The sequence below is a fragment of the Panthera onca genome, chromosome F1 (genome assembly GCF_046562875.1).
Source record: "Panthera onca isolate mPanOnc1 chromosome F1, mPanOnc1 haplotype 2, whole genome shotgun sequence".
In the NCBI taxonomy this organism is placed as follows: domain Eukaryota; kingdom Metazoa; phylum Chordata; class Mammalia; order Carnivora; family Felidae; genus Panthera; species Panthera onca.
The window spans coordinates 23,254,392-23,268,253 of NC_138355.1; the positions used below are offsets into that span (position 1 = coordinate 23,254,392).

General features: G+C 37.0%; 1 protein-coding gene across 5 annotated transcripts in view; it reads left to right on the forward strand.

Moving 5' to 3' along the window:
* RALGPS2 (Ral GEF with PH domain and SH3 binding motif 2) overlaps positions 1-13,862 on the forward strand; it is a 169,679-nt gene that overhangs the window by 69,610 nt on the left and 86,207 nt on the right. For all 5 annotated transcript variants that reach the window (XM_078440639.2, XM_078440636.2, XM_078440635.2 and 2 more), the window contains 2 exons: positions 1,761-1,850; positions 7,583-7,675. In XM_078440639.2, coding sequence (XP_078296765.1) covers positions 1,761-1,850; positions 7,583-7,675 — 183 coding nt within the window. The remainder of the gene's footprint in view (positions 1-1,760; positions 1,851-7,582; positions 7,676-13,862) is intronic.

The following is a 13,862-nucleotide window of genomic DNA, read 5'->3' on the forward strand; positions in this document are numbered from 1 at the left end:
CAATGGCCAAAAGATTTTTTCCCAGTAATTTTATTGAACTATATCTTTGTGTGGGTCATTCTGGATCAGTATTCTGGGGTATGGTTGGCTTTATCTGGGATTGTCAAATGGGGAGCACCTGCACTTAGCCTGTCCAGCATGAACAGAAGTTGGACTTCTTACACAGTAGCTCAGGAACCTCAGAGAGAATGTTCTGGCAGTCAAGGCAGAGGCTTTCTTTTATGACCATCTTCTGGAAGTTAGCATCAATTTTGTTAATCTTCTGTTCATTAAAGCAGTCACAAGCCTGTCCAGATGACATGACAGGTGACATAGACCCCAACTTTCAATGACAGAATGACAGAGACCTTGGCCATGTTTTAAAATCATGATGGCATTTTGTCTTAAAATTTGCCTAGCATTGGGGCACCAGGGTGCCTCAGTCAGTTGGGCGTCCGACTTTGGCTCAGGTCATGATCTCGTGGTCCGTGAGTTCGAGCCCCGCATCGGGCTCTGGGCTGACACCTCAGAGCCTGGAGCCTGTTGCGGATTCTGTGTCTCCCTCTGTCTCTGACCCTCCCCTGCTCCTGCTTTGTCTCTCTCTGTCTCAAAAATAAATAAATGTTAAAAAAAAAATGAAAAAAAAATTTGCCTCGCATTAAATTTAATAAAGTCAGTAATCATGCAGTTTAGTTTAAATTCACAGGTGATATTTGCCAAGGTTGTTGACAAAATAAAGTATAACTTTTGATATATTTTAGAAGTGTACTTTATCAGAATGGGGGATAATTATTGTCATTAGTAGCCCAGATATAGTAACAAATATGAATATGGCTTTATAAAATATATACATTTTATATTTACATATACATTTGTAAAATATATACAAAATATGTACATTTTGGCAGTTTATAGATGAAAGTTGCAAGTAAAATCTGAAATGTTTCTCACTAAAACAGGGATAAGAAATGTGAGGCAGTGGCACTATGTTTTGCACTATCATTTCTTGCTAATACACCTTGTATTTAGATTTGTGTAAGTTCAAGCCAACTGAGAGTGCCTTGATTTTATTTTCATAGTAAATGAATTAAAAATGTTATATTTATGAGAAGCAAACTATTTTCATCAGAGTACATAGAGCATTTTAGTAATTTAGATTTAGCCTGCCTTCTGATAAATGATTTTTAAAAGAAATTGTAAAGGTGGTTTATTGAATTAGAAAGCATTACATGATTTTAAAAATATAATCTTAGTTTAATTTTAGAATGACTTTTCTTTATGGTATTATTTCATAATGTAAATAAATGGCAATGTGGGTGGGATTACACAGCCACAGAAAAACTTGCCCTAAGTAGCATAGTTTATAATGTCTGATCTTAGAGCTTATCTAATTCTGCCATGATGTTTCAGAATAAAATTACATGTATTTGTATAGTGTTCTTGTTGTAATAATGCAATAAAACCAGTTTTATTAACTCCTTCAAAATTTATTTTGCTTTTACAAATCAAAACTTGTAGTCATGTTTTTGTGTGTGTGTGTGTGTCTGTGTATAAGCATACACATATACACATGTATATCTCTATGCACATACATATCATGTATATATGAAATGTATGCAACATTTGAAGACTGGTTATATCCTGGCGGGGAGCCGGAAGGAGAAAAGAAAGTATTGTTTTTTAACCAGCTATAGGTCATTCACCAAGTAGCTCTTGTCATTAATTTGATCCTTGTGAGTGAAGAATCTTGCCATTCAACTCCTTTTAATTTTTATTTGCAGGTAAGCTTTTGGGTTGTTAGAGAAATTCTTCATGCTCAGACATTAAAAATTAGAGCAGAAGTTTTGAGCCACTATATTAAAACTGCTAAGGTAAGAAAGACTTGTATTTTTATTTTTGAGTCCAGCCATTCAGCATTGTGAGTGACTATTTGCCTGTGATACTTTATTTACTATTTATTGACCCTGGAAAATAAGGCCTGTTGATTAATATGTTGACTCTTTGGAGTCAACATATTTGGATGCCTGTTTTCTTTGCCTTTTCTTTATTCTTCCTGTCTTCCTCCATTTAGCTCTCCCCTCCCTGTCTTAGAGTAGCTGGAATATATTACTAATTTGACTGGATAAGTAGGCAGAGATCAGATTATGGTGAAGTATAGTATTTACAAAATACTAGACTCTCCTGCAGGTAATTGAGAAAGCCTTATAGGATTAAGTAGGAAAATGTATATTGATTATTTGTTTTTGAAATCTATCACTGCCAACCCTGTGGAGAATAAGACTTTATTTTTAAAGGAATAGTATAAAGAGGATGTTAACCAAATATGTTAATTGAGTAGTTATTGTGGGGCATAGATAATGAATGCAGCAAGAGAAAAGGAACATGGATTTCAAGGATGGTCAGAATTCAGAGAGGAGGGTGAACAGGGCATTCCACAAGAGGATACCAATATTTCCTTAAAACTGACAACTCTAAATTTATGGTAAGTTCACTAAAAGGTGGTATAATTGTAGCCACATCTTCACCATTCTTAGAATAAATTCATAACTTACCTCATGTCGGAATGAAGGTGGACTAAAATGAGAATGCCATGTTTACAATTTTAAGTTATCGTAATTGTTTTAAAATTGTAACTGCTGGGGCGCCTGGGTGGCGCAGTCGGTTAAGCGTCCGACTTCAGCCAGGTCACGATCTCGCGGTCCGTGAGTTCGAGCCCCGCGTCAGGCTCTGGGCTGATGGCTCGGAGCCTGGAGCCTGTTTCCGATTCTGTGTCTCCCTCTCTCTCTGCCCCTCCCCCGTTCATGCTCTGTCTCTCTCTGTCCCAAAAATAAATAAAAAATGTTGAAAAAAAAAAAAAAATAAAATTGTAACTGCTATAGGTCGGAACGCCTCCGTAATTTCCTTGGGCACCTGGAAGCAGTTGTATTCTAACGTTCTGTGGCACTAGGTGGCAGAGCTAGCTTTCAAAATGTGATCTTCTGTGGCAGTGTCATAAAATTTCTGAAAACATTCTCTGTGATATGTTTGATAAATATTGGGTTTTAGCTAGCAGAAATTCCTGTCTTTTCTCCATACATTCTGAATTTGTTTTTTTCTTTTCTGGTATTTTTGTTAGTTTTTTTATGGGCTTTGCATGTTCCACTCAAAACCACCAAATTCTGCCTATCAAGCTCGTTGTTACCTTCCTCATCGAGTGATCATTTAATTCCAGTTCAGACTCTTAGACTTTTAAGTTATTTTTGACAGTAGTTTCTTTCATTCCAAGCTGTAAATTCATAATTTTTTTTTTGGCTCACACTGTCTTTTAAATCCCTCTATTCTGACTCTGCCTTCTGTATTCCGTCTGTTACAAAACTTGCAGGTCTTTTACTTGTTTAGTAGACTGTATCCGTTAGGGTTCTCTGGAGAGACAGAATAAATATACATGCACGTAAAATGTATAAAGAAGATTAAGCAATTGGCTCCGATGGTTGGGGGAAGGGGCTGGCAAGTGTGAAATTGATTGTAGGGCAGGTGGACAGCTTAGAAACCTCAGGCAGGAATTGAAGCTGCAGTCTTGAAACAGAATTTCTTCTCTGGGAAACCTTCAGTTTTTATACTCTTACGGCATTTCAGCTGATTAGATGCAGCCTACCACATTATCAAATGTAGTCTCTTTTATTTACACTTGATCTTAGCCAAAAGGCCGACTGACTATGGATGTTAACTGTATCTACACAACTGCTCCACAGCGAAACCGAGGTTATTGTCTGGTTAAATAACTGGGTACTGCAGTTTAATCAAGTTTGACATATAAAACTAATCATCCTATAGACACACAAAAAAATTGTAAAATATATTTTAAGTATCAAAAGAATGATAAAGTGGACGCCCATGTCCCCACTGCCCACCGAACTCTGATAGGCCTCCGCATACGCAGTCCCCTGCCCTCCTACCAAAGGAACCATTGCCCTGAACTTTATGTTAGCTTTTCTTCTCTAGTTTTGTACATGTGTGTGTTCCTGAGTAATAGATTGTTGTTTATATTTTTGAATTTTGTTTAAATTATTCCATAACTACTTTTATACTCTTATAACTTGGTGTTTTTACTCAGCACTGTTGCCCAACGGCTTTGGGTGTGCCTCTGTTGTAGAGTGTTCTGCTGCTTGCATTTACCACCAGTTCTTCAGTATACTCTGGCTTGGGTAGTTACCACATTTTTGTTGCTGTACACGCGGCTGCTAGAAAGCTGTCTTGTGGGATTCTCTTTGTGCTCATGTGAGGGGTTAAGCCCTAGAAGTATAGAGAGAAAAGATAAATTACCTTTAAAGAAATGACGGAACAATAGCTTTCATTGAACGTGATGAGAATGAACATTTTTTCAGTGTTGGCCATTTAGGTTTTCTCTCCTGAAATAGCTCTTCAAGATCTTTGAACAGTTGTCTCTTATGGTGTTGATCTTTCATTGATTTTTGTAAGAGTTTTTTATTTAATTTTAGATACTGCTTCTCCAATATATGTTTTTATATCCATCTTTATATTTGTGACTTCTCTTATTACTCTTTTCATGTTATCTTTTCATATAGATGTTCTTAACTTTAGTAGTCAAACTTAGTGATCTTTAATTTTTATTATATCGTTTAAGAGTATCTTATTTAAGGGGTGTCTGAGTGGCTCAGTTGGTTAAGCATCCGACTTTTGATTTTGGCTCAGGTCATGATCTCCCAGCTTGTGAGGCCAAGCCCTGCATTGGGCTCTGCACTGACAGCTCGGAGCCTGCTTGGGATTTTCTCTCCCCCTGTCTCTTTGCACCTCCCCAACACGTACGCATACTCTCTCAAAAGAAAGAAATCATCTTAAAAAAAAAAAAAAAAAAGAGTATCTCATTTAAGAAAATTTTATAGCTTTGATTTTTGTATGTGAGTATTTATGTGGAAAAACTTTTTTCTGTATGTAGGAATTATGGATTATTCATATTTTTCATTTGAGTATCTGGCACCATTTTTTTATTGAAGAATAATTAACAAACAATATCCTGTTTCAGGTATATATCAGTGATGCATTATTTTTATGCATTGTGAACTCAATAAGTCTAGTTACCATACAGAATTATCATAATATTTTTTACTATATTGTTATGCTGTACATCATGTCCCCTTGACTTACTTATTTTAGAACTGGAAGTTTGTACCTCTTAATCCCCTTCACCTATTTTGCCCACTCCCCCAAGCCCTCCCATCTGATAACCAACAGTTTTTTTCCTATAAATCTGTTTCTGTTTTGTTTGTTCATTTGTTTTTTAGATTCCACATTTAAATGAAGTCATGCTATATTTGTCTTTGTCTGGTTTATTTTACTTAGCATAATACCCTCTAAGTTCAACCATGTTATCACAAATGGCAAGATTTCATTTTTTTTTTTTTTAATGGCTGGGTAATATTGTATTGTATCGTATGTACCACATCTTTATTCATCAGTCAGTGGACACTTAGGTTTTACTATATCTTGGTTATTGTAAATAATGCTACAGTGAGCATACTGTGAATTTTGTTTTCCTTTTCTTTAGATAAATATCCACAAGAAGAATTGCTGAATCATACAGTAGTTCTGTTTTTAAATTTTTGAAGAACCTCCCAGTGCTTTCCATAGTGACCACATCAGTTTACAGTCCCACCAGCAGTGTGCGAGGGTTCCCTTTTCCCCATATCCTTGCCAGCAGTTGTTATTTTTTGTCTTTTTGATAGTAGCCAGTCTGACCAGTATGAAAGGATATCTCACTGTGGTTTTGATTTGCATTTCCCTGATGATCAGTGATATTGAGTGTCTGACACCATTTAAAAAAATCCTTTGTTAATCTTTATTTTACTTTGCCTGGAAGTATCTTTATGTCATCTTGTTCTTAAAAAATGCTATTCCAGGAGCACCTGGATGGCTCAGTCGGTTACGTGTCCGACTTCAGCTCAGGTCACCATCTCACAGTTCATGAGTTCGAGCCCTGCATTGAACTCTGCGCTGACGGCTCAGAGCCTGGAGCCTGCTTGTGGATTCTGTCTCTTTCCCTCCCTCCCTCCCTCCCTCCCTCTCTCTCTCTCTCTCTCTCTCTCTCTCTCTCTCTCTCTCTGCCCCTCCCTCATTTGTCCTCTGTCTCTCTCAAAAATAAACATTTTTTAAAAATGCTATTCCAGACTTACAGTTTTGTGTGTTTCTTTAGGCACCAGGAATTAGTGTCTTTTTAGTTCTCTGGGAAAATAATAATCTCCCATTATCTCTCAGATAATTATTTCTACCATTGCCTTTTATCAGCTTCTTCTACAACTCCCTCTAGATAAATGTTGGCCTTTTTTTTTTTTTTTAAAACCTCTTATGTCTCTTAACCTTTGTTTGACATTTTTTTAAAACACTTTGTCTTTCATGTTGCATTCTGGATAATGTCTTCATGTTTAATCTTCATTTTATTTGAGGCCAGTACCTAACATTGTTCTCATTTGTGAATTCCTGTTTCCTTATGTGTTTTCATTTTCCATGTTTTTAAGATTGAGTTTTATTGGGGTGCCTGGGTGGCTCAGTCGGTTAAGCGTCCGACTTGGGCTCAGGTCATGATCTCACAGCTCGTGAGTTCAAGCCCCGTGTCGGGCTCTGTACTGACAGCTCAGAGCCTGGAGCCTGCTTTGGATTCTGTGTCTCCCTCTCTCTCTGCCCCTCCTTGGCTCACACTCTGTCTCTCTCTCAAAAATAAATAAACATTAAAAAAAAAAAAGTTAAAAAAAAAAAGATTGAGTTTTATTGAGTTTATATTTCTTGAAACTTTATGGGAATTCTTTGAGACCTAAGTTAAGGTGGTATATTGGTTGGAGTTTTTCAGTTAAAAACAGGCATTTTTTGCTCTGGAGTCTTTTGGTAGTGGGTGAGGACCATTCTAAATGATTTTTGATAGGACCATTAGGATGTAAGCACATGGTAGTATGAGGAAATCTGGGAAGTTAGCAATAAATGTCAAATAGATCTGTTTAGCAAACTGATGGAACCTAATGTTAGGTAGGAGTTCTACAAGGAGACTGTAAAAGCAAGGCCTAGTATTGGGAAGCAGGTTGGTGTCCCAACATGAATGAAGAACAAAGGATCTGAGGATTCAGCCAGGAGGAAGCAGAAAATTGAGGAAGGCTGTGGAAGGCAGGTTTGAACCCTCGTCCTGGAATTATGAGGATACTGAGTAGGAAACCATATCAGGATCCTGGGTGTAGACCCTTTCATAAAACGGGGATCATAAGGCAGAGGCTTAGCATTTCAGTGTAAAGGAGACTCCTTACTGGAAACTAGGGTGCATGATCATACTGGGTAAACTTGATGCTGAGCTATAACTTTGGTTTTCTTAATATATTACTGAGCTAGAGGTAGATGTGTTCCCAACACTTGGGGACAATGCCAGGTTAGAACACGGAAATTCTCTTGTGGGCCAAAATCAGTTTACTGTAAACATGATGGGTACTCTAAAGACAAATCTCAATAAGGGTGATAAGTACTGGAACACGACCAATTGCCTAGATTTTACTCGTTAATCTAAAGTTTTGTTGTGTTTATTCTTTTTATTTTTCATCTCTCCTCTCCCTTTTTCTTAAATCTTCAGAAACTGTATGAGCTGAATAACCTTCATGCACTTATGGCGGTGGTTTCTGGCTTACAGAGTGCCCCAATCTTCAGGTTGACTAAAACATGGGCGGTAAGTAAACTTCCTAGTTAATGAAAGGGTTGGACTTTTTGGTGGAAGTAAAGATCTATTTACTTCTTTTGTAGTTCTCAGTAAGGTTAATGTTATGATAATAGATTTGGATCTTTAAACTATTTTGTACTGGTTTTTTTTTTTTTTTCTTGAAACCTACATTTTCCTCTCTAAGTGTTTCACTAGACTTGCCAGGTAATTTTGGGGTAAATTATAGCTTGGTTCTTACTTTCTGCCATTTAGGAAATCATTTTTGTAGAATTTGTGTGAGCATCTTTGATAACATAGCATTTCATGTTTACTGATGGGAAAGTGTTTTTTTGTTTTTTTTTTGCACTTAATGTAGTTTTTTTGTATTTAATCTTATAAAGATTAAGCTTTCGGAAAGTTCGAGGAAGATCTAAATGGCAACTTTCAGTGAATATTAAATATTAATATTTCCATTTTTTAGTTAAATGGAGCATTACATTACAAACATTAAATTACCATTTTTTAGTTAATAAACTCTTAGATTTTTTCCTGAGGAATAATGAAAAACCTGATACCTAACGTGGAATTATTCAGTATTGGTGCACATTCTGATATATGTTTATTATATTTGATTTTATCACTTTGACAAGGTCAGGGTGTTAATTTTGACTTCTGCAAATTTATGTACCTTAATATTTGAGTGATGTGATACTGGTCTCAAGCTTTCTCAGTATTTTTCATTTAGATGTTATATAAGTAAAATTTTAGATCCAATTAAATCTTTATTACATTTTGTATAAAAGATTATTGTATTCTTTGGGCCCTGTGATAAAGACATGACTAACTTTTAAAACGTTTTTTTTTTTTTTTTTTTAAAAACAGAGCACAATAGAATATTTGTTATGTAGCATATTAAATATCATGAAAAAAAAATTAAAAAATGTTTTTTTTTCTAACTAAAATATAACCATTTTTTTTTTTTTTCAACGTTTTTTTTTTTTTTTTTTTTTTTTATTTTTGGGACAGAGAGAGACAGAGCATGAACGGGGGAGGGGCAGAGAGAGAGGGAGACACAGAATCGGAAACAGGCTCCAGGCTCCGAGCCATCAGCCCAGAGCCTGACGCGGGGCTCGAACTCACGGACCGCGAGATCGTGACCTGGCTGAAGTCGGACGCTTAACCGACTGCGCCACCCAGGCGCCCCAAAATATAACCATTTTTAATTAGCATAGTATTGCTTTTACTTTCCATAGTATCTGAAGAGACAGATGTTTCTCATGAAAACCAGGGTGCTTTACTGTATTGGAAAGACATTAAAATGGGAGAGCTTATGATCCTGTTTATATTTTATTTGCATTTAGAAACACCTGAGTGAAGGGTTTTCTTACTTTAAAAATTCTTTTTAATAATATGGCCTTATTCTCTCTTCTTAAAATCTGAATTTCACTGGGGAATGGAAATGATTATAAATATACAATAATGAATTCCATCTTTGAAGTTTTTGGGGAAAGAATTATACTCTGATTTATATTGTGGTTTATAAATGAGATACATCTCCCTCAAGTTAATTTTTATTTTTCTTTAAGATATTTTTGTCATCTCCCTCATGTATTTACATGGAAAATAATTTTTTTTATTTAGCAATTTTGGTTATTAATCTGAATAAAATCTTTGGTGTTTATATTAAACTTTAAAATAGTCAATAGTGTGCCAGGCACTAATTGCTTGACATAGAGCAGTAAATGATACAGACAGAGTCCCATTTTTATACAGCCAACAGTCTGCTGGGAAGAGATAAACTGTAAATAAATAAATAAATGTTATATCGTAAAGAGTGATGAATGCTCTGAAGAAAAATAAAGCAGATTAAATGGGATAGAGAGAAAGCAGGGAAGTATTTTATATATACAATCGACCCTTGAACAATACAGGGATTAGGGATGCCAGCCCCCCTGCACAGTCAAAAATCCACATACAACTTTTGACACCCCCCCTCCCCCCGGCAGACTTAACTACTAGTAGCTGACTGTTGACTTGACTGACTTAGCAATAACGTGGAGTCAATTAACACATACTTTGTATGTTATACATATCATATACTGTATTCTTACAGTAAAGTAAGATAGAGAAAAGAAAGCGTTATTAAAATCACAAGGAAGAGAATATGCATTTATAGTATTGTACTATAAAAAATTCCCATATAAGTGGACCTGTGCAGTTCAAAAGTTAACTTTGAATGTATATGAATGGTAAGAGAGTCTCTGGTAAAGAGCTGGAGGAATTGAGAGAACCATTTGTGTGGAAATCTGGGAGAAAAGAATTTCAAGCAAAGGTGATAGCCAGTACAAAGGCCCGGATAATGTTCAAAGAATGGGGTGCTCGGTGTTGACAGAATGGAATAAGGAGTAATTGATGGTAGGAGACTAGTCCAGAGAGGTGTCATCAAGTCAGGTAATGGAGATACTATTTACTGATATTCTGGGGCCACTGTGTTGGCAGCGGGGCAGGGGGGTTCTATTTTACACAAAGACAGTTTGAGTTGGGTGATAAATATCCAGGTGGAACTGTAAGGTCAGAGTTAGGTATATAAGTGTACAGTAGGAGTTGGGGCTAGAGATATATATCTTTTTGATCATCAGTATAAAGATAGTATATAAAGCATGAGGTTGGATAAGATCATCTGAGTCAAAAGTATGGATGAAAAGCCCTGGAACCCTCTAAGATTTAGAAATTGGAAAAATGAGGAGGGATCAGCGAGGGAAATATCATGGGAGGAGTTTCCTACAGTCAAGTAATGAAAGTGTTTCAAGAAAGAATAATCACCCCATGTCAAATGCTGCTGATAAGTTGAATTAGGTAAGCACTTTGAGATGGCCATTGTATCTGGCAGTTGGGGAGGATTGGCAATCTAGGCAAGAGTGGTTTCAGTACAGTGGTGGAATGAAAAGAGAGAATGGTGGAGAAAAAATAGGACATCAAATGTAGAGAATGCATTTGAGCAATTTTGCTGTAAATGGCTGGGCTGAGGTACTGCAGAGAAATCTGGCATTATGTTTATATGCTAGTGCAGTGATCTAATAGAAAGAGAGAAATGGTAGGAGAGCAAGGAGTTCTGCACCAATACCCTTGATCAGGCAGGAGGGAATTAGATCCAGTACTGTATTGGAGCAGAAAGAGTTTATCCATTTTTTTAAAATATTTTTATAAGTTTATTTATTTTGAGAGAGAGCAGGGGAGAAGGGGCAGAGAGGTGGGGAGAGAGAATCCCATGCAGGCTTTGTGCTCTCAGCACAGAGCCCTATGTGGGGCTCGAACTCACAAATCATGAGATCATGACCTGAGCTGAAGTTCGACACTTAACCAACCAAGCCACCCAGGTGCCCCAACAGTTTATCCATTTTAACAGCAGAAAAGGAAAATGCATTTGGTTACCGATGCAGGTAAGTTGGTAGATTTGGTGGTGAGATCCTATAGAAATTCTTCTGACGATTTATTTAAAACATAAAAAGCAGAGTCCTTAGTTGAGAATGTTGGAGGAGAGGTGTTGGAGGTTTGAAAAAAGAACGAATGAATGAAAGTCATGCAGAAGAGTGTCAGAATGAATTAACTAGGGAAATATAGTAGGTTCGGTATGGTAGGCCTTATGATTGAGACTTTTGATCATGTATTTAAAGTGAAACCAGTCAGCAAAGTCATGCATTCTCCATCCAGGTGCAGGTGCTCAGTATAAACCTGGAGTAGTGATGAGAGTTGTGTTTAACCAGAGTTGGAATTATTTTAGGCTTGTTTGTACCATAGTGAGGTCAAGGATAGCACAGGAGATTAAATGTACAAGTTGTTTCAGTGACAGGTGAGGAATTTAACCCAAGTAAAAGAGATAAGGAAAAGTGAAAAAGTAGTATTGGTAACTGGATTGGAAGTTCTGGTGCAGGCAGTACTTATTGGATTCAGGATGATCAAGGGAATAGAGGCTGAGAGTAGTAGAAGTTAAGATTGTTGGGTGTAGGAGAAGTCAAGGAACTGAGAAACCAGGGTATTGAGAGTCTCCTTTATGTGAAGATTGCAGTCACCAAGATATGAAAGTAATGTTGGTTTGCGGACTTTTTTTCTCCAGCTACTAACATCTTTAAGGTATAATGGGGAAAATGACTAGCAGCTCTATTAATGACAGTAACATAAGCGTTATAATCTAAGTGCTCTCTTGGTCACTATAGTAGCCGCTAGCCACATGTGGGTATTAAATTTGAATCATTAAAACTGGGGCACCTGGGTGGCTCAGTCCGTTAAGCATCTGACTCTTTGTTTCTGCTCAGTTCATGATCTCACAGTTTCTGGGTTTGAGCCCCACGTGGGGCTCTGTGCTGACAGCGCAGAGCCTGCTTGGGATTCTCTCTCTCCCTCTCTCTCTGCCCCTTCCCCACTCGCTTCTCTCTGTCTCTCTCTCAAAAATAAATAAATAAAACTTTAAAAAACTAAAAAGAAAAACTAAATTTTAGTTCCTTGTGGCACCTGGGTGGCTCAGTCAGTTAAGCATCCAACTCTTGATCTGCGCTGACAGCACAAAGCCTGCTTGGGATTCTCTGTCTCCCTCTCTGTCACTGCCCTTTCCCCATTCGTGCTCTGTTTCCCTCTCTCTCAAAATAAATAAACACTAAAAAATAAAATAAAATTTAGTTCCTCATTCACACTAGCCAGTAGTCCCTTGTGGCTAGTGACCATTGTGTTGGGCAGCACAGACACAGATCATTTTCATCACACAAAATTCAGACAGCACTGATCTAGTGCTTGAACCTAGTAGAAGCTGGAGGATGTTAGGAAGGAAAAAGTTCTGAAGACCAAGGAGCCAGGATTGCACCCAACTTGAATCCAGGCTCATGTTACAAGAAAAGCAAGAGAATGCTTAAAGGAAAGTTTAAGGATGGGGCTTTTGCAGAGGATGAACCGTGAGACCCAGAAAGTACAGTTGGAGGGGACTAGGAGGGGTAGAGTATTGGGCCAAGTTAGAAGATAATAAAGATTGCATGTGTTTCATGCTAGTTTGGGCTAATGATTTTTAATAACAAATAAGGAATTGAGAGTATTTGGGGGGTTTTATTTATTTTTGTTTGTTTGTTTTTTGTTTTTTAATTTTTTTTCATGTTTATTCATTTTTGAGAGAGAGAGTGTGAGCAGGGGAGGGGCAGAGAGAGAGGGAACAGAGGATTTGAAGCAGGCTCTGCGCTGACAGCAGCAAGCCCGATGTAGGGATCTAACTCACAAACTATGAGATCATGACCTGAGCCAAAGTCGGACGTTCAACCAACTGAGCCACCAGGTGCCCCTTTTTGTTTTTTTTTTAAACTGATAAAAGGAATGTCTCCCCAGACTTATAGTAACCTAAATGGAGAGAATATTAGGAACATTTTCTATAACATCAAGGAAAACGATGCCCATTTTTATTGTTTTTATTCAACATTGACATCTTAGCCAACACAATTAGAAAAAAATGATTAAAAATAGTAGGGTTTATCTTCAAAAAATTAAGCAGAATTACTGTTTGATCCAGCAAGTTCCACTTCTGGGTATATATCCAAAAGCACTGAAAGCAGAGACTCAGGCATTTTTATACCAGTGTTCATAGCAGCGTGATTCACAATAGCCAAAAGGTGTAAACAGTCCATACATCCATCACCAGATGAATGGATATACAAAATGTATAGACATACAATGGAGTATTATTTAGCATTAAAAAGGAATTAAATTCTGACACATTACACCATGGATGAATCTTGAAGACATTATACTAAGTGAAATAAGCCAGACAAAAAGACAAATACTATATGATTCTAAGGTACCAAGAGAAGTCAGATTCATAGAGACAGAAACTAGAAGATGGTTGCCAGGGGCCAAAGGAGGGAGGAATGGGAAGTGGGAGTTAGTGTTTAATGTATGTGGAGTTTCAGTTTGGAAAGATGGAAAGAGTTCTGGCCATGCACGATTGGTGGTGATGGTTGGTTGGTAATGTGAATGTACTTAATGCCACTAAAGTGTACTCATGAAAATGGTTAAAATGGTGAATGTTATGTGTATTCTGTCTACCACAATTTTAAGATACAGGGCTTATTAAGGTGACTGAATATACAAACAATATATAAAATTAGTTGTATTCTAAACAATTTGAAAATGTCACTTAAAAGGACACCACTGTTTACAAATCAAAGAAATACAGTAGCAAACA